The sequence below is a fragment of the Bos javanicus genome, chromosome X (assembly GCF_032452875.1).
Source record: "Bos javanicus breed banteng chromosome X, ARS-OSU_banteng_1.0, whole genome shotgun sequence".
In the NCBI taxonomy this organism is placed as follows: domain Eukaryota; kingdom Metazoa; phylum Chordata; class Mammalia; order Artiodactyla; family Bovidae; genus Bos; species Bos javanicus.
In genome coordinates, this window is record NC_083897.1 from 31,309,854 (window position 1) to 31,337,086 (window position 27,233).

Sequence of the window (27,233 nt, forward strand, 5' to 3'; positions counted from 1 at the left end):
TAAAGAAAAAAAAAAATGGGAAGACTCCATGTAACTTCCCTCCTCCTTCTTTCCCTTTTCATTTGAGGGGAAGAACAACAGAAATAATTGCAGAAACACCTAGGTCAGGAGTCCTGATTTAGTGTGTCAGTTCTTTTCCCTGACCACTGACCAGGCAGAAGAGGTTGTGGGGGTAAATGAGACTGGCACACACAGCAGGAATACCAAGGCTATTCTGATTTGAAGAACCACAAGGTCTTGCTTTGAGAAGGCTTTCCCTGCATTTTTATCTAGGATTGGCTCAGCAAATTTTCATTCCTGTTTTTTTCCTTTATTGTTGTTCAGTCGCTAAATCATGTTTAACTCTTTGTGACCCCATGGACTGCAGCACGCCAGGTTTCCCCGTCCTTCCACAATGGACGTGAGTTTGAGCAAGCTCTGGGAGGTGGTAAAGGACAGGGAAGGCTGGCAAGCTGCAATTCATGGGCTCGGAAAGAGTCAGACGTGACTGAACAACTAAACAACATGTCCACTGAGTCAGTGATGCCATCCAACCATCTCATCCTCTGTCTCCCCCTTGATCTTTCCCAGAATCAGGATATCTTCCAGCGAGTGGGTTCTTTGCATCAGGTGGCCAAAGTTTTGGAACTTCAGTCCTTCCAATGAATATTCAGGGTTGATATCCTTTAGGATTTCATTTAGGAATTGTTTAGGATCCCCATCCCTACCTTAGATGAAGTGGTGGGGCAAACCCATTTATGGGCATGGCCAGCTCAGCTTGCTTTAAGTACCTGGGAGTGCCCTTGCAATTGGATGTAATTCGTATGTAGATTTCTACAATCAGTTGTTTTTAGTATTTGGAATGTCTTGTTTTGCTGGCTCTGAAAGCAGTCATTTCCCAGCTAAGTATATGATTAAATTTTTTAAAGTGAGAGAGATTTGAGTGCCTCTCTATTGCTGGTGTTTGAAGTCTTCAGAGTTTTAACAGATGATACGATAAAACTTAATCTGGAACTGGTTTTAAACTTTTTCATTGTGGTGTTAAGCTAAAGTGTGATTTCTTAATCTTTTATTCTGTAACTAATCACCTTCTAGCATACTAGTTTAATTTGTGAGTCACGCACAAGAGTAGTAGTCCACTAACACATTGGCCTGAAGAATGTGTACTTCTAGATGAATGTATAGCTGCTTATGGGCTTCCCTGGTGGCTCAGACGGTAAAGAATATGCCTGCAATGCAGGACATCAGGGTTCGATCCCTGGGTTGGGAAGATCCCCCTGGAGGAAGGATGGCTACCCCCTCCAGTGCTCTTGCCTAGAGAATCCCATGGACAGAGGAGCCTGGCGGGCTACAGTCCATGGGGTCCCAAAGAGTAGGACACAACTGAGCGACTAAGCAGCAGCAGCAGCATAGCTGCTTATGCCGCTTTTAGAGTGTCTTATAAATGTGCCGTATAAAATTCTAAAAATATTTGCCATGGGCAAAGAAGCAGGTGTAAATCAGATACAGATAGGATTGAAATTGTGAAATAAGCAATTGTATTTTCTATTATTTATCCTTTTCATTAATTCTTTTTATAGAGCTTTGCAGAAAGAAGGATACACACCACTCTATCTGAACATTTAAAGTGTGCCCTTGTATGCCAAATAAGAGCATATTTTGAACTGCCTTAAAAATGCAAAATTATCCTGACAGTTCACAAGTTGTGACTCAATTCATACCAGACCAAAGGAGTTTGAACTGTGATGACTTCATAGAATGAAAAACTGTGTTTGTTTGTTTGTTTTTGAAAAAAGTCTCTGTTTTGGTTTTGAGATAGAATTCAAATTATATGAAATTTTATACATATATAAAATGTTATAGTTTACAGTAGGGTGTGCTTACTGGTTTGAGGTGTGTGATTTTAAAACCAAACATGAATTATTCATTTTTTAACTTAGGCAAAGTAATAGGAAAAAATGGAAAACTGATTCAAGAGATTGTGGACAAGTCAGGAGTTGTGAGGGTGAGAATTGAGGCTGAAAATGAGAAAAATGTTCCACAAGAAGAGGTATGTTTCTAGTGCATGTTTTTGGTTTATCTAATAAAGTCTTTTATTTGACACAGTAACTTAGAGGCCTCTAATATGCACATAATGTGAATGTAAAACCTCTGTCAGGCATGCCAGCTAATTGGAGTTATAGATGACGGCCTCTTTCTAGTCTCTGATGCTGTGATTGTGTATTAGTCCCTTTAACTCCTTAAGTCTTATTTCTAGATTTTTAGCATGGGCCATCACAAATGTAAAAACAAAATCTGAAGCACACTTCAAATCACTTAAGTTACTGGTAGAGACAAAATTGGGATACTAATTAGGTTTTTGGCTTTCATCTTTTGGCTTTTTTAGTTTGTATGTTTGTGTTTGTGTTGCCTTACATTTTTTGAAGTATTTGGGATGGAGGAGGTGAGGGCGTGCTCTTCTATACAATGATACTGTTTAAAATAAAATCCTTCCAAATTGCCATAATTTTCATATGTTGTCTAGTCTTTGCTTTTGTGAAAGGTTCTTTTAACTGCAATCTGTGTGCATTTTTATTGCACAGTTTTTGCATTCTCTAAGTTTGTTTACCAAAACTGTCTATAATAGTTTCTGTTCTTAAAAAAGATGATCATTGATATAATAATGGTGCTAAGTAAAATTTTAAAAATGGATCCTTTTTTTCCTCTTTTATGTTTTGTGTTTTTCACCAAGGAAATGATGCCACCAAATTCCCTACCTTCCAGTAACTCAAGGGTTGGACCTATTCCCTCAGAAGATAAAAAACATACAGATATAAAGGAAAACAGCACTCACTTTTCACAACCTAACAGCACAAAAGTCCAGAGGGTAAGAAATAATTGTCACTTGGAATTATACTGTAAGTAATTTCTTTGCCCCAAATGTCACAGTTGTTGTTTTGGGTATGTTGTCTGGTTAGGCTTATAGACTATTCATGCTATATCTGTTTCAGATCTGATTGCCAGCTTACAAGATATTACAGACCAATGAGATAATTACTTTTCAGTTTATTCACAGTGACAAATCTTATGCTGTAAACATAAAATATGGGGTTGCATTTAGTGGTCACATTTTTCTTCTGAGGGTGGACTTTAATTTTTTCATGCTCTAGCTCTTGAAATTTTGCAGGTTATAATATATCCAAATGTACCTTGTGTTAGATGCATAAATTGTTACCTAAAGCCATATTTTTAAACTGACTTTCAATATTTGAACTAACCGAATTGTTTAGAAACGAATTTAGAAGTCCTACAGTGAAAGTCCTGCGTTCAGGCTTCTGTGTATCATTTGTTATAGTTAATGACATCACTTGCATTCCTTATACTGCTTTAGGTGTTAGTGGTTTCATCCATTGTAGCAGGGGAATCCCAGAAACCTGAACTCAAGGCTTGGCAGGTAGGAAACCATTCCTTGAAAAATACATTTTAATTTTATATTTTAATGTTTATTCCCCTTGTTAAGAAAGACTTTCAAATGATCATCAGAATTGGGGCATGGTGGAGGTGTGTCTGTGGGTTTTTTTGCTCCATTGCCCTGGGGAGAAAGCTGATACTCCTTCCTGTTGCTTACAAGGCCTTTTTTTCACAGCCACCTGACCAATATCATCTCTTACCACTCCTCTTCCTTGCACTGGAGAGAGGCTTGAGCCATACTTAGAGTTGTCCAAACACTGCTGTCTACTGCTTGTTGCTCCTAGATACATGCATATGCTTCCTCTGCCAGAAGCCCTCTGTTTTCTCCAGCTTGCCACCTTGCTGTGGGCTTATTCCATGTGCCTCTTTCCTTGTGTACTTGCCATCAGGTCCCTCCCCCTGAGCTCAAGAGCCTTTCTCCCCTTTGATAATCTGATGTGGTCATCCCTGTCTGTAGCACTTAGCACATAGATGTTTACTTGTTTTATCCTTACATTGTTAGTTTCTTGAGGGCATGCCGCCTCATCTGGCCTGTATGAACTGTTGATGGGAAGAAAAGTTATGAGTAACAAGAGATTAAAAGCGAAAATAGCATTTTATAAAGAGAAATGTAACTGCAAGTGGATTGGACATTCCTCTGTGCGGGGGAGTCCAGTTCTCATCCCAGATCAGGGGATCACTTTTTCCTGGTATCTACATTGAAGGTCACTGTTCTGCTCTTGCCTTTCTTTGTCTTAACTATTCTGGTCCACTAGTGCTGTGCTTAATAGAGTGGCACTTGGGTACATCATCAGTTTGGAAATGTTGAAAGATAATTTTGCTTTTCACTATTTGCTTCAAAGTTGATCAGCTAAATCTGTGGCATTAAAGCTTATTTTGATAGTATGTGATCCAAGGAGCAGGGCATAGCATTTCATCATAGGGCATTTTGGAAAATAATATGGTTAACTGCTTTGTAAGAAAGTCAGTTGGGGAAAAAAACCTCAACAGTCAAAAATGTTTTTGACAAAAAAAGATCTGGGTCATAGGCCTGATTAATTCCATAGTTCATTCGGTGAAAAAAAGAAGCCCATGCGTTTTCAGTGGCACCTGATTCTTCAGGTGGTTCTAGTTACTAGGAAGCAATGACTTGCCTACCAGACGGATGCCAGTTTGCAAGCAATATTTCCTAATTATTCAGTCTTGTACCCTCTGAACAGCCATGTTCGTGTGGAAGGAAAAAGAAAAAAACCTATTCCAACCCCACATACGTTTAAGGTGCTATATACTGAGTGCAAGCAAACAAAAGCAGCCTAGCAGTACCAACACCTATTGAACAAATGCTCTTTTTAAAAGAGTGATACTTGCTAAGTTTCTTGGCTTCTTTCACCTAGAAAATTCTAATATATATACATCAAAACTACTGTGTACTTTTCTTTAGTCACTTGTGACTATCAGTAACCATGAGAATTTCATCAGTAGTGAAATACTGAATTATTCTCAGCTTTGAAGGTCATAATTGCCAGCTGTTAGTTTACAGAACTGGCCTGCTGCTGCTGCTGCTAAGTCGCTTCGGTCGTGTGTGACTCTGTGCGACCCCACAGACGGCAGCCCACCAGGCTCCCCTGTCCCTGGGATTCTCCAGGCAAGAACACTGGAGTGGGTTGCCATTTCCTTCTCCAATGCATGAAAGTGAAAAGTGAAAGTGAAGTCGCTCAGTCGTGTCCGACCCTCAGCGACCCCATGGCCTGCAGCCCACCAGGTTCCTCCGTCCATGGGATTTTCCAGGCAAGAGTACTGGAGTGCAAGAGTACAAAAGTACTGGAGTACTGGTGCCATTGCCTTCTCCGACAGAACTGGCCTAGGCTTCCCTATAACTTGCCGCAAGAAACAATTTTTTTCCCCCTCATTTCTACTGATGAGCTAGAAGTACACATTTTTAGTATACTTGTTTTTCAAAAAATCTATCCTTAAAGTTGTATCATAGGGAGATCAAACTTTCTTAATGGTTCAGTCCTTTACAATGTTCAGAGTACATTATATTGAAATGTTAAATTTTATGTTCATGAATATGCCCAGTTTCCCCCCTCTCACAGAATAATTACTAAGTGCACATTAATTTAGCCTAACTCTTTTTGTTTGTCTCTTATTTGTACTCTGTTGACTTGGTTAGCAAAGTTGATTTAGTTTTTATTTTTGTGCCCTAGTATCTAATTTTAATTTGGAATTTTGTCTAAATAAAACCTGCAGTAATTTAATAAGAGTATTTTAAAGTACTCATTTTGTTTATGTGTCTCATTTTCAAACTTGTATAATTTTGAGTTACATAATTTATAAGCTTGCCAACATTTAATAGTGTTTAAATCGTAGTAACCCTGATGGATTTAATGGTTGCTATGTTGATCTGTCCTTATACACAGGAGATGTGTAAAACATACTAACTACTCTTGTTTTTATGTATTTCATATTTTCAACAAACTTTTCTGTACCTACCGTTTGTCAGATCCTGTGCTAGGGATTTAGTCATTATTTGCATATTTCAGATTGTAATTCATCATTAATTTTATAAGATTATTGTTGTCATTTCTATTTCAGGGTATGGTACCATTTGTGTTTGTGGGAACAAAAGACAGCATCGCTAATGCCACTGTTCTTTTGGATTATCATCTGAACTATTTAAAGGTGAGAACAGGAAGAACTTTAACTTTGAATCTTTTTGCGCTAAAATAGAAATACTCCATAGTAAATCTTAACACAATTAAGATTTCTTCTAGCCTGTACATGATAATGAAAGACCTATAAAAGATAAAACAAAAAAACTCATTTTGTTTAGCTTATTGTGTTCTTTCTGAAAACACAAGTCAGTTTTCCATCATTTAAAGAATCAGTATCCCCATTCTGAAGAAATTTCCCTATTTCCCATTATTCTTCTGTTAAACCCTCATATCCACTTTAGACAATCCTGTCTAAAATCCTTTTCATCCCATTGATCCTTTCTAGCCCTTGAGAGTTTTTTCCAGGCCAAATTTTATGTCTGTAACACTTGCTTTGTTGTCCCCTTTATGTCATTTATCAGGAATAGCCCAGAGTTTCATGAAGTCCTCTGTTTAAATGTGTACCCTTCATAATTTTCTCTATACTCCGTTTTACAAACTAGAAGCAATTTATGTCTCCTTGTATAAATGCTCATTTTAGTTGGTATTTGTACCACTGTGCCTACTCCAGCTTAGAATCTGGAAAGCAGGAACCAGGAGGCTGCAGGGCATAGCAGTAAAAGCAGTGGATTGGCAGTCCAGCACTTGATGGTAGTCTTCTGCCATGACCAGCTCTGTGTCTGTAGGCAAATCACCTCCCTAGACTAGGTGTTTTTTAAAATTTATTTTGGTCAACTGTTCTGTAATTCAACAAAATAGAATTTTACCAATGTCACTTTTATAATTCCATCTTTGTATCCACATGTATCAGAAACATACTGTAACGGGTACTAAATATTATTTTTAAAGTAATCCAACTTTCTGTTGTATTTATGAGGCTATCCTGTTAAGAATTTTTCTGCTGACTTCTTAAATAAAATGAAGCAATTTATAGTTACATGTAAATAAGGAAGAAAAACATAATAGCTAGGCACTTCTTATCCTTCTTATGGTGGTCAATTAATAATTGAAAATGGAGAGGTTTCATCCAGCAAGGTTTGTGTGGGTAGGATACCCCATTGATTTGCTTATTCACTTTTGTTTTAAAGTGTGTCTTACGTGTAATCTGTTGTATGTGTTTTTCTTCCTATTCTTAGCTTAAATAATGTTGAAGACCTGGAAATTTAAGGTTGCATTATGTCAGTCCCTTGTTCTTTTAACCAGTGTTCTTTAGATCTTTTGATTTATTCTTCACAATTGAATATCTTTTTGGATTATTGGCAGCTGTCCTGTTGCCATGCTTCCCATCACCAGATCTTCCCTTGAGTGGGCTTGGCGTCTCTCACCAAGTGATGACTGCTTTGCCCCCATGGGATAACCTGGACTACCATTCTGTTTTGCAAGATCCACCCATTCCATGAGCTATAACTGTACTTTTGGAGTAAGCCACTCACTCAGCGGCAGTCTCTCCTTTAATTAAGTCCTTTGTAAAACAATGTCTGGTTCAGAGCACAGATGGCACTCATCTAGATCCTTACCTGCCCTTTTCCTGAAACTGCTATACTAAGATTTTAAGAACTTAGCTTTACAGGGGCTTCCCCAGTGACTGTTCATGTGGACAGTCCCTATGATTGCCTCTGCTTGACTGAGACACCCAACCACTACTCTAGTTGTGGATCCAGTTCCCTGCAGCTAGTAAATCGATGTTTATGAATAAATTGGAAGGAGAAGGGTTAGAGCTGAGACATCATCTGGTTTTGACAGAACCTAGCATATTGGAAGCATTGTGTGTGAGGGTCTATTAGTGGACCCCAGGTATATATTTTGATCAATTAACTTTATACTGTTCATCATACTTGTTTTAGCAGAGTTGTAGTCTTTAAGAGGTTTTCAAGGCATGATATCCAACTTTTTGGGTTAACTGTTAGATAGTTCCTGTTCTTTGAAAGTAGAAGATGGCCCACATTCAGTGTTTTATTAATTAAGATTATTTACAATGTGTGATTTTTAAGCTTAGCTGGTTAAGTCTTAAATGTCATTTATCTGTATTCATACATTTTAGAGTTGTTTTATTCAATAACCTATTATCAAGAAGTCCCCAAACTACCATATTTGTGCCTTAGCAGATCTATTGGATAATATTGCCAAATTAAATAACTTTAAATTCTGTCAGTATAATTTTAATGCTGAGTATTTTTGTTATATCTCTTAATTCTAGACATCAATAATAGGTTACCTATAGTAATTTTCTTTTTAAGGAGACCGTTCGATTTCCTGATAATTCTGTGTAACAGTGTTTACTATAAACTTAGAGCTGAAATTGAAATATTTCCAGTATACTTTTTATCTGATGAAAAGGAGAAAGGTTTTGTTAAGTAAAATGTCAAATTATTTTTACTGTTATCTTGTATATTTTAAATAGGAAGTAGACCAGTTGCGTTTGGAGAGATTACAAATTGATGAGCAGTTGCGACAGATTGGAGCTAGTTCTAGACCACCACCAAATCGTACAGATAAGGAAAAAGGCTATGTGACTGATGATGGTCAAGGACTGGGTCGAGGTAGTAGACCTTACAGAAATAGGGGGCACGGCAGACGCGGTCCTGGATATACTTCAGGTACAAACTAAGCATTTTACTCAGTAACTTTATCTGTTCCTAGACTTAATAGCTGCTAATCTCTAATATTCATTAGAACTCCATTATAACAATTTCTCACTACATGGTTTCCAATTCACAGTGGGTCAAATTGTGTTGCAAGACACATAGAGTGAAAAACCTGATAATAACCCATAGAGTTCACAGGGCAGGTGTGAGTTCTGTCCACAGTGTGACTGGGGATAAATCTGCTTAAGCCCTTGTATGCTAATGCCTTTCCTAAGGCCTTTCCTGATTTTATTACTATATAGCCAAAACTTTTTTTCATTTGTGTACTGTGGCTCATGTTTTGTCAGGCATGTGCTGGTCATACTTGCTGGATGGACTGTGTAAATCAGGGGTCTGCATCCTGTGGCTCATAAGGTGATTTTGAGTGGCATGGCCAAAGTCAGCCCTAGGCAAAGTCAAGAAGTAGGCGAAGCTTCTCTTTGCCTCCCCAGCTCTTTGCTCAGTGCTGCTTTCTTCTCTCCCAGTACCTTTCACTGAACGCTGTCCCACTGCCCGTGCCTACTGTCTTGCTCAACTGTGTATCTACTATGTAACTGGCTAATGATGGTATAAGGTATAATCCATCTCACAAATATTTGCGTTTCAAAAAGGAACTCAGTAAGATGGAAAAGCCTTCAAGATCCACAGGAATGAAGCTATAATGGTGAAGCTATAATTTCTCATTAGCTCCAACAGAGGAAGAGAGAGGTAGTAGAGTTGATGTTCTGGAGTGGGGGAGAGAGCTACCTACTCCTAAGGCCAACCTTGAACCTGAGCCCTCATCCCTTTCCCAACTGTCTGTTCTTGATGCTTTGGAAGGTCCCCTCTCACCAGGAAGTTCTTTTCCCATCTCCCATCCCCTGTGTCATTAACCCACCCACTCAGGCATAATAAGTTCACTACAGTAAATTCTTTCTAATGATCAGTTATTCCTGTGGGAGTGGGAGGGAAGGTTGTGGACCAAGCATCAGACAAGCATATCCCCATTCAGCGAGGTCCAGTCCCTGATCCCACAAGAGACCATTCCCTGAGATAGTAGCCACAATGGCCACCTTTGCCACTCTCTCTAAGATGACCAAAATTTGTGCATTCCCCTTTGTCCCTGGGCCAAACCTTGTTAAAAGGAACTTTCTTTCTAGAAGTTTTGTTTATCAAAGTATTGCATTTAATTGTTGTAGGCAACTTTTCCTCCAAAGAGCACAGATGTTTAAAGGAGCACAGCTGTTTAATGATGTGGCATACTCAGGTTTGAACTTAGATGGCTAATAGAATTCCTTTTTTTTAATGAGAACCAAAAATGTTTGAAACAAAAATGACCTCAAATATCATGAAAACCTTCATTTTAAACTTAAGATAATTTGTTTTACAAAATGGAAGGTGATAATATACTCTTTGGTGGGCTTATAAATTAGGAAGTGTAATGGATTACCCCCAGAAACGTCTCTGGAAGTTTCTGTTAACCTAACATTTTTTTAAGTCGGACAATGGTATATAACTTTTAACTCTCGATAGGAACTAATTCTGAAGCATCAAATGCTTCTGAAACAGAATCTGACCACAGAGATGAACTCAGTGATTGGTCATTAGCTCCAACAGAGGAAGAGAGGGAGAACTTCCTGCGCAGAGGAGACGGGCGGCGGCGTGGCGGCGGAGGAAGAGGACAAGGAGGAAGAGGACGTGGAGGCAGCTTCAAAGGTACGGAGGGTTTTTCATTTAAGAAATGAAGCTGAATTGTAACAACTGTCTGAAGTTCTATGAAAAAGCTAGGTGATTAAGTGACATACTATCAAGCCCCCATTTCTCCCATTTTGTACTGGTCACCATAAGAAAGGCTCGTGTAATTAGCAATATCAGACAGGCTTCCTTACAATTTACAAACATATGAATAACCCCTGATAACTAGTTCAGCTTCTTTGGGTACTCTAAACATCACATCTAATCATTAGTTCAGGTTGACATATCACACAGTTGATGTAGGACTGTAATGGCTTAGAAATGTTTTCTGTAACATATGCTGCTGTGCATTAAGCCGCTTTAGTCATGTCCAGCTCTTTGCAGCCCTGTGGACTGTAACCCACCAGGCTCCTTTGTCCATGGGCTTCTCCAGGCAAGAGTACTAGAGTGGGTAGCCATTTCCTTATCCAGGGGATCTTCCTGATGCAGGGATAGAACTCAGGTCTCTTATGTCTCCTGCATTGGCAGGCAGGTTCTTTGCCACTAGTGCCACCTGGATGCTAGATTATTAGACAGTGTGTAACTAAAATTGCTAGGTTGTTGATTATATTTTAGATTCTGTGATTGGTCTAAATAAATTGAGGATGTGGGAACAAAGAACTCTCCAATAGGCATGTCAGAATCAGTGACCATTGAACCTTTTAAAAATGTCCCTCTAGGAAACGACGATCACTCCCGAACAGATAATCGTCCACGTAATCCAAGAGAGGCTAAAGGAAGAACAGCAGATGGATCCCTCCAGGTAAACCTTTGTGCCTCTTTTCATCTAAATTGTGCCAGTTACAGAAGTTTGAGATTTATGTGAATTTGCTATACTATATAGGTATTTGTGAAATACTTTCTTTTCAACATTACATTTGTGGTCAATTTTAGTCCTTTATGACAAGTATACAAAGAAGATTTCTCTAGAGAATGTGCAGTCTCAGTATTTGTAAAGATTTTGACAACCACATTATGACTTCAGTACCACATAGGTGGTCCTCCCTACCCCCATTCTCCAAGGAAAGAAACATCCAGGAATGTACTGAGAGAGACTTGCATAAGCCCTGTGGAACCCACATCCCTCCTCACCAGAGTTGCAAGGATAGGGTGTTCTCTGACTGGAAAGTAAGAAAAAGAAGGTATCTAGCTCACAATAGACAGGGCTGATGACACTCGGCTAGTACATGCTGAATCAGTCAGCTGCCTATTTAGAGCCAGCCTCTTCCCTGAGAACCCATCTCATGTGGCCAGCACCTGTGCTGAACACATTGTTAACATAATTTTAAAATGAGCCCCCAAGCACGGCCAGGTACCTTGGCTGGGTGTATTGTATCTCACTTAATGTTTGAACAGTACCCTGAGGTAAGAAGTTTTATTACTCTGTTTTATAGATGAGTAAACTGAAGTTTAGAAAGATTGAGTCACATAGTTAGCATACACTAGAGTGATATTTCGGAGAAGGCAGTGGCACCCCACTCCAGTACTCTTGCCTGGAAAATCCCATGGATGGAGGAGCCTGGTAGGCTGGTCCATGGGGTCACTAAGAGTCAGACACGACTGAGGGACTTCACTTTCACCTTTCACTTTCACGCATTGAAGAAGGAAATGGCAACCCACTCCAGTGTTCTTGCCTGGAGAATCCCAGGGATGGGCGGAGCCTGGTGGGCTGCCGTCTATGGGGTCGCACAGAGTCGGACACGACTGAAGCGACTTAGCAGCAGCAGCAGAGTGATATTTGAACCCTGGTACCTCATTCCCAGAACACATGATCTCTTCGGCTGCTGCTTTAACTCTGAGGACTTAATCCAAGTAGTTGGGGGTCCTTTCATGACTATGGATTGGTTTGGGACCAGTACCTAAAATTAGTGAGACATAAATTTTAAGAGCAGAAACTTCATGACAGAATATTCCTTAGAATTCATAGCATTTGTAGAAAGAAAGAAATTGAAGTCGCTGAGTCATGCCCGACTCTTTGTGACCCCATGGGTAGTAGCCTGCACCAAGCTCCTCCGTCCATGGGATTTTCAAGGCAAGAAGTACTGGAGTGAGTTGCCATTTCCGTCTCCAGGGAATCTTCCCAACCCAGGGATTGAATCCAAGTCTCTCACATTGTAGACAGACGCTTTACCGTCTGAGCCACCAGGGAAGTCCTAGCATTTGTAAGTAGGTGTTAACTATTAGCTGGTGCTTAAGGAGCATCACAGAAAAGATCTTAGACCTAGAGATTGATGAAATTATGTACACATGTGTTTTACACAAATGTAAGGTGTTTATGTACCAGTTTTATAATTCCCCTCTTGACAACCAAACAGTTAAAACACTCACCCAGGACCAACAATTAAACACACTTTGAAATTCGAGTGCACCATTTTGGGGCTATAGGTAGTCCCATTTGTACTTGAAGCATATCAGTACTTTTATTAATTGTTTCAGGCCTGTGTGTCAACATTATCTTTCTTTTGTACAGCATCTACAATTGCATTAGCAGTATTTTAAGTGTTCAATGCTGGCACTTAAAATATTATATAAATCTCAGAATATTATTTTTTAAATCATACTCGTCTCTGTCCTCTTCCTGGGATTCCAGTCCCACACATTAGTGTCTTCAAATTTCCCTGTACTATTCTTATTCTTCAGAGTTTAAGTTGTATGATCCTCTGACTTGCCTTACTGTAATACAAGCTACTAGAAACCAGTGTTCATATGAGGATATATAGTGTGTGTGTATATTTATGAGTATATACAGTATATGTGTATATTTATATACACACACATATTGTAAGACAAAGGGAGCCCTTACTGTAGAAAAAGTTAATCATACTTATGATAGAAATGAAGATGTCAACTAAAGGCTAGTTAATAAGTGAGTTAAGTTATTGCTCTGGTAACATCAGAATAGGAAGACAATAATTTGTCTCTCTCCTCCTGGGTTTCATATCTTTGAAGAATAAACCATTTTTTTGAACAGACCTGTATATTTTGCATATATATTTTGCAATCCGTAATGGGAGTTCATTTTAACTATTTGTTTCTCATTGTTTTGTTCTACTTAGAAGAAGACACAGTAGGATTGTGAGTTTTTATCTAACTTTGGATGCAGTGAGATGACCAAGGTGTTCCAGTTACAGAAGAAGAGTGTTTTAGAATCATAAGCCAAATAAAGCTCCTACCTGACCTTAATTTCTCACACTTCTTCTATTCAAATCCCTTTTAACATGTGGAATATACACTTTGGGCTTAAATTTCTTGTCAGGCCAATTACAGATTACAACAGAATATGGTCTTTGTATATAACAACTATAACTTGTTTTAGATCAGAGTTGACTGCAATAATGAAAGGAGTGTCCACACTAAAACATTACAGAATACCTCCAGTGAAGGTAATCGGCTGCGCACGGGTAAAGATCGTAACCAGAGGAAGGAAAAGCCAGACACCGTGGATGGCCAGCAACCACTTGTCAATGGAGTACCCTAAACTGCATAATTCTGGAGTGATATCCCCTATACCATTTCCATAATTCTTATTCCATATTAGAAAACTTTGTTAGGCCAAAGACAAATAGTAGGCAAGGTGGCACAGGGCATGAAATGAACAATTCCGTTAAGAATTTTGCTTTTTTCACATTGGCCATAAGCAGCAATTTTCGAATTTGCACAAAATGAGGTCTTAAAATTTTTGAAACATTACTTTTAAATAATTAAGTATACTTAGCACTTCAGGACAGGATTTTCATTTGGTTTATTTTTTAAATACCACGCAGTGATATTCTTTGTTAATTTGGACCGTTTACCCTGCATTGGGTGATAACTCACTGGTATATTTCAGTTTTTCTGAATAATAGCATTTATGGTAATCATGTTAGACTTCTATTTTCAATCTCATATAGAAGTCCATAAAATACTATGGCATTTCATGTCCTGTGTCAGTTTATGTTTTGGTCCACTTTTCCAGTATTTTAGTGGACCCTGAGATGTGTGTGATGTGACGTTTGTCATTTTCATTAGCAAAAAAAAAAAAAAAAGTTGTATGATCTGTGCCTTTTTTATATCTTGGCAGGTAGGAATATTATATTTGGATGCAGAGTTCAGGGAAGATAAGTTGGAAACACTAAATGTTAAAAGATGTAGCAAACCCTGTCAAACATTAGTACTTTATAGAAGAATGCATGCTTTCCATATTTTTTTTCTTACATAAACATCAGGTTAGGCAGTATAAAGAATAAGACTTTTGTTTTTGTTCTGTTGCACTGAAGTTTGACAAATAGTGTTATTGGAGGGATGTGTAATTTTTCTGTATAGACCGGAAAAGTAGTAACGGTCTTTTCATTTGCAAGAGGCTCAAATGTTTTCAGCTAGGAATAAATCTTCCTGGTCGAAAGTTAGTAGGATACGCCTGCTCTTTGGCCTGATGACCAGTTTTAACTTAGAGCTGTCTTTTATTTTGTCCTCCCCGAGTTTTGTGAAGTTTCTCATTTTCATTTCAAGCTTATTTGGGGGAGGTAGAAAGGTCATTTCCATGTGTGCATAATAATCCTGTGAAGTACAGGTACTTTGTCTGAGAAACATTGGAAGCAGGTTAAATGTTTTGTAAACTTTGAAATATTAGGTCTAATGTATAAGCAGAATTGGAAAGCAGACTAGGATTGGTTAACACATGAAACTTTTTTCTTTAGTTTTTTTTCCTTTTTTTTTTTTGACATATTGGGTTTCAGTTTTGAGGGTTTTTTTTTTTTTTTTAACGAGATTTACTGAGGAAAATATGTGAAGGACCTTCACTCTAAGATGTTATATTTTTCTTAAAAAATAACTCCAAGTAGGGGTACCACTGAATCTGTACAGTGCCGTACAAACCGAAGTTCTGCCTCTGATGTCTGTTGTGAGTTTGTTTCTTTGAATTTTCATATTACGGTTACTTTTCCTTGCATACAAATAAGCATATAAAAATGGCAACAAACTGCACATGATTTCAAGAATATTAAAAAGTCTTTTAAAAGTATTGCCAAACATTAATGTTGATTTCTAGTTATTTATTCTGGGAATGTATAGTATTTGAAAACAGAAATTGGTACCTTGCACACATCATCTGTAAGCTGTTCGGTTTAAAATACTGTAGATAATTAACCAAGGTAGAATGACCTTGTAATGTAACTGCTCTTGGGCAATATTCTCTGTACATATTAGCGACAACAGATTGGATTTTATGTTGACATTTGTTTGGTTATAGTGCAATATATTTTGTATGCAAGCAGTTTCAATAAAGTTTGATCTTCCTCTGCTACACTGATGTTGATGCAATCCTTACAAATGGTTGCTTTTAAAATTTTAAGATAGGAAAAGTCTATAGAAAAGTGTTCTGTTACAAAATGTATCTGTTACCATTGGAAATTTCACATGTCATAGGAAGTTAGCCGCTATCTACCAACTTTCAAGAACTTGATCTTGTTTAATAAGGTGAAAAATACCAACAAAATGGTACAAAAGCACATTGTGCCATTACAATATGCACTAAGTCTCTTTTTTACCACAGCTGAATTCAGCAAGGCGCTAACTTGCTTAAATGTGAATTACTAACTTCTAAAACTGTAATTTGAGTCACATGTTTTCATGTGGAGTTGGAGTTGATTCATATTACAATATTTGTGTGCTAAACATGTATGTTTTTCAGTTCAAAGTCATGATGTTTTTAAAATCTTATTAAAATTTCAAAAATCTGAAGATTGTTTATCTAGATGTAAATTTTTATTAAAAAGTTGCACTTATGAAAAAGCAAAAATTTAGTCTGACAGATGTTTGTTCCTGGTCTTAAATTTCTAAATGTAACAAAACTTAGAGATGGGGGGAGGTATTAATCATGCAAAGCATATATTATGCCTTGCAAATAATCTTTGATGTGCTTCTAAAAGGCAGAAATGTAGATAATTGAAAATAATTCTATATATTCCCAGTTAGAGGATTTGAACACATTAATTACATAGGATGCTACTAAACCATGTTAAAGACATGCTCCTGTCAGTGAAGACATAAACAAACATACTTGCCATTTGGAAATTATTAAATACGTCTATGAATCTTTAAAAAAAAATGTTGATGTCAGTAATAGAGAACGTGACAGTCTGTAGGTAGAATATGTCTGAATTGATTACTGTGATAACTTGATGGAAACTCTGGCACAACCTAGAAGAGTAGATAGAAATAGATGACGGTGTCTAAGTGCTTCCCCGTGTTAGAATCCAAAACGATCCAGTGATAAGCAGGACAGTCTCTCTATATATAATTGTGTGTTTTTTCTGGAGAAAAACCCATCTTTATTTTCTGGCTTTCTAGTTTTCATTCTGGTACTTTTTTTGAATTTCTGTTACCTGTTCAGCCTAGTTCTAGACTCTTGCACAATCCATTAGAGTTGGTAAGTAGCAACCATCCTCAGGTAACTTTGTTGGGTTTTCGTGGTTTCATGTTTCAGTGCTTGCTACATGTGAATACCCTACTGGTGGCAGCAGCCTGTCTTGTCTCGATTGGCTCACTTGGAGGCATTTCTCTCATCTGACTATGAACTTCTGGTTCCTGGTGGTTAGGAGTATAGTACCTTTTAGAGTCGATATACTGATTAGATCATTTTTGACCATTTTGCTTCATGGCCATAAATAGTGTCTTTGCGTTGTGACACTTCGAGCCTCTGATAAGCAGTTATTCTAAAATAGCCGTTACAAAATACTAGTCTTGATTGCTCAGAAGGCTTAATGGGTACCAGTAGTTAAATTTTGACCATCTTTCCCTCTGTTTATCTGAGGCTGTTTGAAGGGTTTTTTTGGGGGGAGAAGGTTGCTATTTAAAATTTTTATTTCCATTTCTCTCAGAACTTTCCATGAAGAAATATGTTTTATGCTAATGAGTCTCATGTTAATGGGAGACGCATTAAAAGTCTTTGCAAGTTGCACTTGCTAAGTGATTCAAGAGTAAGCTTCAAACTAAGTGCCTAAAGGTTTTCCCACCAATTTCTAATACAGTACACTTAATTACAGGGGTAGGTCAAAATTAGAAGGAAAATTGTCAACAGAAAATGGTTACATGGAATCCTGAGAACTAGAGTATATTATTCAGTATCAAAGAGAACATAGATGGCTTATGGTAAGAGAAGAAAAGAATTCCAGTATTATTTTTGGTAAATAGTAAGGCATCTTTGTCAGATTTCTCTGGAGATCAAAGCCTGTAAGATACTGCATCAAAGAATACTAGTGCTCAAGGAATAAATACCATTAAAAGTTGCAAGTGCAGCCTGGATATTACATGATAAAAAGGAACCTAAAGAGTTAGGCTGTGAAGAGGGAGGAATCAGGAGGTAGATTCTACACTTGACCTGGGTGCACACTAGCTCTCTGGTTCCTGAAAGAGTCATTTCACCTCTTCATGTTCAAGTTTCTTCATTGGGTTAAATAAGTGGTTGCTAAGGTGTCATAGGGGCTTCCCTGGTGGCTCAGTGGCAAAGAACCTGCCTGCCAATGCAAGAGATGCAGGTTTGATCCCTGGGTTGGGAAGATCCCCTGGAGGAGGGCATGGCAGCCCAGTCCAGTATTCTTGCCTGGAGAATCCCATGGACAGAGGAACCTAGCAGGCCACTGTCCATGGGGTGCAAAAGAGTCAGATGCGACTTAATGACTAAACAACAGCAACATGTTTTACATGGAGAAAGCTAGTCATTGTTATTGAGCCACCCACCTGATTTCATCTGGTTCTTATTAAATATTCAGTGAACATTCACTGTATATCAGGCACTTCACAGGCAGCTTGGGGATAGAGAGATACTGTTTCAGGTTTTTAAGACGTTCAGTGTCAAGTGGGCGAACTTGGTAAGTCAGTGGGCAGTTCCAACACATGGTACGGTCAGTGTTCAGATGCACAGGGTGAGGTGTGTGTACACAGAAACAACCCAAATCAGGGTGGTGTGGAGTCCGTAAAGGGCTTCTCAGTGAAATGAAATTTACCGAAATCTGAGGACAGATTGGAAAGTTTAGCCAGGAGAAAAGGGGCCCAGGCCATTGATCTGGGCATGAAAAAGTCAATTGGGGGAGCTTCCAGAAGTTTCATTGTGGCTGGAACAGAGAATTTGAAGCAGAGAGTGAGAGGTGAGACAAGCAATATGGCCAAGGTAGGCCTAAGGGCGCCGTGTTAGAGGTTTGACTTGAAGGAACCTCTGCCTCTGAAGGGTTTTAAACGAGGTCAGATTTATGCTTGAGGTGTGGAGGGACAGGATTGCCCACGATTTCAGGAGCCTCTGTCAAGTTGCCTGGTAACCAATGAGCAGGAGGGACTGGGCCCACATCCAACTTTGCGGAAGTTCTGCTGCCCGTGGTCCAAATCTGGTTTCCCACAAGGTCACAGGTGGTAGCAGCCTGTGTTCCCAGACAGCTCCCCTGACAGCCGGCATTTAAGCCCTGGTTTGAACTTCAGCCTGCAAGGCCACCAGCGTCAATGCTGTCCTGCAAAACAGTAACTCCCAGGGAAAACCTTTCCCTGGAGCCCAGCCCCAAGGATGCAGGCTACAGGGCCCCAGCCTTTGTCTGTGGCTCTGCTGGGAGCCTGGGCATCCCTGAGCCTCTTCTTCCTGAGCCTTGCTGGTAAGTTTCCCTCATTAAAACCTTTTCCTTTAGCATGCTGGTATGCTGTTTACCTTTGTTCACTGAGGCATAGATTGTGTCCCACAGGAGGCAAGCTCCTCTTCTTCCAGCTCTGGCTTTTGGGAAACCACAAAAGGGCTCAACTAAGCCATACCAGGGCTGCGTGACACCCCTCCTAGGTAGGGCTGGTGGTGGGAGACCTAGCTGAGCTGAAATCACTGGTGACGTGATTTCAGGGCTTGTCTGGGCCCACACCAGTTGCTACAAAGACCATGGAAAGCCCTCCATGGAGGGCAAACTGAGACCGATTCCTTGGCACTCCCTACAAGTCAGCCAGCCCTGTGAGCCCTAAGGAAAAAGAAGTTGAGAGAAAAGAGCCCTTGGTCTAAAGTGCTGTTGGAGCAGTAGATACAACCTGTCCTCGGATTTGAGACCTGTTGTACAGTATACCACCCAGGAGCTTGTGGAGAGGGTCGGGGGTTGAGGTCCAGAGAGAGGCTTCATCACACAGGGAATCCAACTCCCTGTAGTAGTCACAGAAGTCCACTGAGGCTTGAACTACTTACACATGATGAAGAAGCTACACCCAGGAGGTAAGTGGCAATGGATGGCCAGCATTGGAGCTTTACCACCAGATTCCCTTTTACCAAGTGAATTGGCTGGTTCAGCCAAGCACATGTGCCTGCCCTGGGCTTATAATCAGGTGCTTGCAGGGAAGTCAGATTCACATACCACAAAGAGGAGACTTCCCTACTGAGGTTGCAGGTGCTTCAAGGCACTTGGGCTTTATAGATGGATTGTATGAAAACCCTGGGCCTCAGGGTTAACTCTTGAGCAAAGGACCTTAATTCAGAGAAGGTTGTAGAAGCGGATGGGATCTTATACGAGGAGGAAAGTGAAAGTGAAGTCGCTCAGTCATGTCCAATCCTCAGTGACCCCATGGACTGCAGCCTACCAGGCTCTTCCGTCCATGGGATTTTCCAGGCAAGAGTACTGGAGTGGGTTGCCATGGAGGACGTCCCTCTAATTTTGCTCCTCCTACCAGGAGTAAGGGGTGGGATGATCCCTTGGTGCTGATTTAGGCCCCACCCAAAAGAGTAAGAGGAAATAAGGGGGCTGTAAATTGTCCCATGTCTCAGCAAAAGTGAGAAGGCCCAGACCAACACTTCAGGCTTGCTGCAGTGCTCTTAGGGCTCTAGTCCTCAAAGGGATCCCTAAGGAAGGAGGTGGATGGGGAAAACCAAGAGTGGGGATCAACAACCCAAATCACCCTAAAGAAGATGTAGAGAGAAGATAGGGGTGTAGGAAACAAAAAAGACTCATAATTGAGCAGGCATTAAGGCGAGCCCTGCGGAGAGCTGACACAAGGAGGTAGCGGATGTTGGAGGCCACTAGTATTTCCCACTGCCTAGCCAGGAAGTCTTCATAGCCTGTTGTGTACTTGGAGAAGGGTGCAGAGGAGGAAGCTGAGTACTTAGCCACATATTCATGCTGCTAGAATGAGACTCCCCAGGTCCACAGGCCTTTGTGTGATCCAGGAGACTTGATTTTTCTGGCCCAACTGCTAGAGGGCTGTTCAGTCCAGATTTGAGTCCCTTCCAAAGCAAACTTGGCCCTGGGCCTTCCTCTGCCCTCTTCAGAGGGATGGCTGACTTTTGCCCTTGTCCATACAGCCTGGAACATAGGTGCAGGGAGAATTATGCAGACCTACCGGGCACTGGTGCCCCAGTAACTGAAATTCTTGAACCTGATGGGTCCACAGTAAGTTTCCCTGACAGGATTTGGGACTGGTTTCACTTAGACCCAAGACACTTGGCACCATTGCTGCAGAGGCCTTTGGCTCCTTTGAAGGGACCATGCTTGGTGTCCCTACAACTGACTGCAGGACTAGTATAGACATGCTGGGTTCCCTCAGTCCATCAGAGTACACTCATCTGCTGGGTGGCTCTGGGCACCGCCATCCCTCCTGGTGACTTCAGGGCCTCTTAAATTTCCAAAGCCTGTCAGGATTGCGCCATTGAAACAAGTATCAAATACCAGTTGGTGACAAGACGGAGAAGGCTTATTCCATTGCCAGGAGGGAGTGGTAGTGCGTACTATCTGCCAGCTCCCAGCCTGGGTAGGCAGTCAGTTAAATCCAGTGTCTGATTACAGATCGTTGTGGCTTTAATAGTGGTCACCCAGTCACTCAAAGCACCTGATAAACCAGCAGGTGACTCAAATAACTGCCTCCATCACTGGCGCTCCGTTTGTGGTCGGCAGCTGCACTGTCCAGGCCCTCAGCCACCAGCCACATGTGGCTGCTGACCACTCAAAGGCTGCTCTGAACTGAGATGTGCAATTCTCAGTGTAGAATGCACAACAGATTTTGAAGACTTAGTTTGAAAAAAGAATGAAAAATACCTGTTTTTTATATTTAAATGCTGGAATGTTACTATTTTGGATCTATTTGGGGTTAACTGAACCATGTTACTAAAATGAATTAGACCTGTCTCTTTTTACTTTCTATTTTAATATATAGTGACTACTAGAAAATGTAAAATTACATGTGGGGCTCACATTATATGACTCTTGGACAGAATTGCCCTGGACATTGCTCATGTTCCCTGCTTTTGATTTCTCCAGGAATTAAAAAATTGTTTTCACTTGGCAGAGCATGAACCTCACCTTAAAGACTATCCTCCCTCAGGCATATTGAACTTCTCCAGAAATACTTAATAACTGCAATAATCCATTGTTTATTAAAAGATTATGAAGATCAATAATCCATTGGGAAAGCCCATTGTCTTTCACTGATGGCAGCTTTGACAGTGGCCCCCAGAGAAAAGTTTTCTCCCTAATGCAAGCTCTCTAAGCGCAGCTGTCCATGGGTGGCAGGGCCTTGAATGAGGATAGAGGTCAGAGCGAGATCACTGGAGTACTTATGAGATATTCCAGAACCTCATAAGGAAAGCAGCAAGGAACTTCCCTGGTGGGCCAGTGATTAAGACTCCGCACTTCCAATGCAAGGGGCCCAGGTTTGATCCCTCAGTTCAGTTCAGTTCAGTCACTTAGTCGTGTCCGACTCTTTGCGACCCCATGAATCGCAGCACGCCAGGCCTCCCTGTCCATCACCAACTCCCGTAGTTCACTCAGACTCATGTCCATTGAGTCGGTGATGCCATCCAGCCATCTCATCCTCTGTCGTCCCCTTTCCCTAGTCAGGCACTAAGATTCCACATGCCTCGGGGAGCTGCTAAAAGTAGGGGGGGGGAGGAAAAACTGCAACCTTACAGATACTACACAAAAGGAGCCCTCTTTGGGTATTAGAGGCAGCACTTCCTGCACATAGGAATGCTATTCAGGAATATATAAGTCACCAGTTGTTGTGTACTCACTAAACTGTGTCCGACTCTTTTGCAACCCCATGAACTGTAACCTGCCATTGAGATTTCCTAGGTAAGAATAATGAAGTGGGTTGCCAATCCCTTCTCCAGGGGATCTTCCCAACCCAGCTATTGAACCTAGGTCTCCTGCAACTCCTGCATAGGCAGGTGATTCTTTACCACTGAGTCACCTGGGAAGCAGCTAAATTCGACCATGGGCCACAACAGTAAGAAGCCACAGAAGCAATACCTGCCTCTCCCCACCCCCAACTCATTCTGATCCCATGGAATTTTCATTATCTGTGACAAGCCTCACATCTGATGTCTCTGACAACAAGACTCTGCCAATATTGGGAGTGGGTCGTCTCACTGCTACTGAATGGTGCAGGCACTTTGAATGACAATTATTGGCCCTGGCGAATGGGAAAACTGTGACTCTCAGATCCAACATTCCCGTACTACAGTGGGTTGTTACCGAACTGAATTCCATCACATGGGTGGATCCCTGATGGTCCAGTCGGGAAAACAGAAATCACATCCCAGTGATTTTAACAGAGACTTTAATGTAGAGATTGGTCTTAAAGGACTGAAAATGCAAAACTGGAGCATTAAGATGTCACAGAGTTGAGTTCTGCAAGTAACATTGACCATCTGAGGCCTGGACGAACAATGGGAGGAGGCCGGGATGATGAGCAGCCAAAAGCTCAAAAGCAAGACCCGCAGAGGTAAAAACCCAGAGCTCAAGGAAAGGAGCACTGTTGGTCAGTAGTGATACCCCAGTAACATGTGGGAAATTAGACCACTGAGGACAGGGTGCCAGCCAACACTCTGGTGCTGGTGTGTCTGAGGAGACATGATGATGCTGATTCTGAGAGGGGTGGGAGTCAGAGGGTGAAACCTGGAAATTGGATTCAGCAGCTGCTACTAGACCCAACTATTCCTGCCAGAATGAAGAACCACAGTCTTCCAGTCTCCCTCTAGAGCCTCTTATCAGCAGAATCTAACAGGCAACACTGGCATAGGAGAAATGGGGTGTGCAGAATGCCAGCCCCAGCCTCACAAAGCAAAGTGTAGAAGGATTGTTTGGAACTGAGATAAATAATTGACAAAGTGCAGCAAGCTGGAAAAATTTCAAAACGGAAATGGTACATCCAAATGGTCAACCCAATTGCAAGAATAGGTGACTACCCACATAGTAGGTACTGAGATGGCCCTGTTGCCTGCCTTGCCTTAGCTACTGGCTTAATGTGGGCCTCTAAGTTTGAGACTTGGTACCAAACACAGAAGCCTGTTTCACTGATGGGTTAACAATTTTCAGTGGGATACTGCTAAGCCATTTGTTACATGATGATAAATGCTGACAACCCCTGGCATTGACTAATCTGCACAATGGGTGGAAGTGCAGTGCTTGGGTAATAAAGCATTGAAATATCCCTTTACACAGACTCATGGGCTGCTGCCTCACTCTTTAGTCAGGAGTCAGGTCATTGAGTCACCCAAAACTATTAAAGTTATACCTGGTAGAAACAAATACAACTCACTCACAAGCCCAGTTAATAAGTCACATATATATTTGTCTCCTAGAAAAGACCACATCCTGGGAAAAAACAAAGCATCTGCAATGAGAAAATCAACTGGACCTCTGAGCCCTCTTATCCATAGTGCTTACTGGATCTATATCCCACTGTGCTCGGTTATTGACTGGAAGTAGTCTACAAGAAATATGACCTTGGAACAGACTCAGTGGAGGATCGTAAAGACAGTGCCTGGGACTGTAAGGCTCTAGACAACAGATTGAAGTGGCATACTTGTGTGGCTGCCACACTGCACAGTAATCATTTCCCTCCTTTTTTGGACCCACACTGACCATGGCGAGTAGCTGGGAAGATTTTACCGCATGAATCACAGAAATGTGGATGAACACAAATGTGGAATGGCTTCTTGTGTTCTTTCCCACTGGGCAGACAACTCTGATGTTGGGTTAGCCACTCACTTCCTCTGAAAGTTGGGGGATACTTCTGTTAAAGCAAAGTCACCTTTGTCCTGAAGCCCTCTTCCTTAATCTGAAGAGATTGCTTTGGGTAAAAGAATTGTTAACCCTGGGTCTCTGTGCAGTTTTTCATTCCAGGATGTAAAATTAGGTCTGGTTAATTCTTGCCTGGAGAATTCCACAGACAGAGGAGCCTGGTGGGCTATGGTCCATAGGGTCACAAAGAGTCAGACACGACTGAAGCAACTTAGCATGCACACACAATGGACCATAGCCCACCAGGCTCCTCTGTCCATGGGATTCTCCAGGCAAGAATACTGGAGTGGGTTGCCATTCCATCTTCCAGGGGATCTTCCCAATTTAGGGATCAGAATCATGTCTCTTATGTCTTATGCATTGGCAGGTGGGTTCTTTCCCACTAGCACCACCTGGGAAGCCCTACAGCCTACAGTCCATGGAGGTGAAACTATATATATATATATATGTTTATTTATTTGACTGCACCTGGTCTTAGTTGTGGCATGTGGGGTCTTTGTTGTATCATGCAGGATCTTTCATTGTGGCACATGGACTCTCTAGTTGTGGCACAGCAACTCAGTAGTTGTGGCACACAGCCTTAGTTGCCCCATGGTACGTGGGATCTTAGTTTCCCAACCAGGAACTGAACCCACGTCCCCTGCATTGTATGGCGGATTCTTAAACTCTGGGCAACCAGGGAAGTCCAGTTCATTCTTGAGGGTAGCTCAAGGGCCCCACATGGACAGATTCAAACCTGTGAAGCCAGTAGAGCACTAAAGAGGACATAACCTCTCCATTTTCCTAATCCAGTTATGGACAGACTGTACCAGTCTGGGGCAGTGACCATAGTACCGACTATCACAAGGCTAGATCTGTCATCCCCTATTTCATTTGTCTATAAGGGATCTTACCAGCATTCCACTATCAGACAATGTCTCAGGCATCACTTCTCCCAGGCAGTGGCCTCAGCCACCGTTTTCCTTCACCTTCCACACTCATGCATCCACACCCCATGATGTCCATGCTAAATAGATGCAGAGGGTCACCTTGGAACCAACTCGAAGCAACATGATGTGCTTCCCACCCACTTCCAGGACTAGATTTTCTGGGTGCTGAGACAGCCTCCCTTGCCTCCACTGCCTTCCACTTGGAGACAGGGTGACCCACTTCATGCAGGTAGCACACAGTTCAGTTCAGTTGCTCAGTTGTGTCCAACTCTGTGACCTCATGGGCTGCAGCATGACAGGCTTCCCTGTCCATCACCAACTCCCGGAGCTTGCTCAAACTCATGACCATAGAGTCAGTAATGCCATCCAACTATCTCATCCTCTGTTGTCCCCTTATCCTCCTGCCTTTAGTCTTGCGCAGCATCAGGGTCTGCAGTGAGTCAGTTCTTCACGTCAAGTGGCCAAAGTAGCATACAACTCTTCAGTAATCAAAGATCCCATGGGCATAGGCTATATATGCCCAGTCTCTGGTTCCATCAGCAGGCTGGCCATGGGGGCAATAAAAGATGCAGTGCATCACCATTTTACGTGCATTTCCCTCCATCAAGAGGTGTTTCTAAGGCTCATCTGGGAGATTACCAAAGAGATAGCTGAGAGTTACACTAGCAAAGATACTCTTGACTCCCTACCTCTGATTGTCTTGGATATCTGCATAGCTTTGGGTTATTACTGACTAGGCAGTGTGTATTGTGGTCAGCTTCTGGCTGAATAGCTCACTGCAAGCTTATAGGAGCTAGTTACGTGACTCTAAACCCCTCCTCATCTCAGCCCTAGGATTTTTTTCTCCTGACTTGGCCTGGAGTCCATGACTAGAGGTTTTGGAAAACTCTATAGTTGAACTTTGTACTCTTTGCACAGATGAACTTTGTACTCTTATTTAGAACCCTCCTTGTTTTACAACATCTTCTTTGCCATCCTCACTAACGCCAGAAACCCTACTGAAAAATTCAATCAGTTTCTGTCACCAGAGGGAAGGCAGGTCTCACTGTGGGATGCTGACAGAATAAGAGACCACGTATGTCATCTTACTAACACTTGGGCTTTTAAGTTATCTCAATGAAACCTATTATTGTGCCCAGTCTCCATGATACAGTGCTGTTTTCTGTAACTCACCTTCCAAAGATGGATTACAGGGGGCAGGACTAGAGGCAGGGAGGCTAGGGTGTTGGAATAATGAGCCAGTGCAATGGCAGTGAGAATGAAGAAGGGTGAGACTGCTATGATATTTAGGACATAGAATTAGTGAGACTTGATGCTTATTACTTGTGGGGAAAAGGATAGGGAAGAAACTAATGTTATGATTCACAAATTTGTGCCTTGAGTTATAGTTTTCTTTTAGAGGAAAGGAGATTTATTCAATCAACTGTTTATTAAACATATACTATGAGTCAGGCAGTGAATTTGATGCTGGAGATAAAGAAGAAAAAGACATTGGCACACAGAAAAATTAGCATAAAAGGTAATTACAGGTACAAATAGATAGGTACTTCTTCATATGAAGCACTGAGAAAGGCAGAGCACACTTCGGTAGTGTTCCAGCTAAAAAACTTAATAAACTGAATCTAACCATGTGGAAGCATCACACATGCTAAAAAAAAAAAAAATGGACATTTTACAAAATAAATGGCTTGTGCTCTTCATACCTATCAAGGTCATGAAAGACAATACTGAGGAACTGTTTCCGGTCAAATGATACGAGGAAGATACGATAGTTAAATACAATATGTGATCAGGGATTTGCTTCTTGGACCAGAAAATCTTGTCTTTTGTTATAAGGGACATTACTGGGAAATTTGGCTATAAAGTAGATTACCTGGTGGCTCAGATGGTAAAGCGTTT

The 27,233-nt window shown here is 41.1% G+C and overlaps 1 protein-coding gene across 14 annotated transcripts in view; it reads left to right on the forward strand.

The window, feature by feature from the left end:
• The window catches only part of FMR1 (fragile X messenger ribonucleoprotein 1), a 40,115-nt gene extending 23,998 nt beyond the window's left edge, over window positions 1-16,117 (forward strand). The window contains exons 10-17 of one of the 14 annotated variants that reach the window (XM_061408652.1): window positions 1,920-2,029; window positions 2,711-2,845; window positions 3,350-3,412; window positions 6,004-6,090; window positions 8,464-8,659; window positions 10,235-10,381; window positions 11,080-11,162; window positions 13,767-16,117. In XM_061408652.1, coding sequence (XP_061264636.1) covers window positions 1,920-2,029; window positions 2,711-2,845; window positions 3,350-3,412; window positions 6,004-6,090; window positions 8,464-8,659; window positions 10,235-10,381; window positions 11,080-11,162; window positions 13,767-13,877 — 932 coding nt within the window. In that variant the 3' untranslated portion in view covers window positions 13,878-16,117. Of the gene's footprint in view, window positions 1-1,919; window positions 2,030-2,710; window positions 2,846-3,349; window positions 3,413-6,003; window positions 6,091-8,463; window positions 8,660-9,373; window positions 10,383-11,079; window positions 11,163-13,455; window positions 13,583-13,715 lie in introns of those variants that run through there. The other 13 variants (XM_061408655.1, XM_061408646.1, XM_061408648.1 and 10 more) reach the window with 13 other exon arrangements.
• Window positions 16,118-27,233: the final 11,116 nt, after the last annotated feature.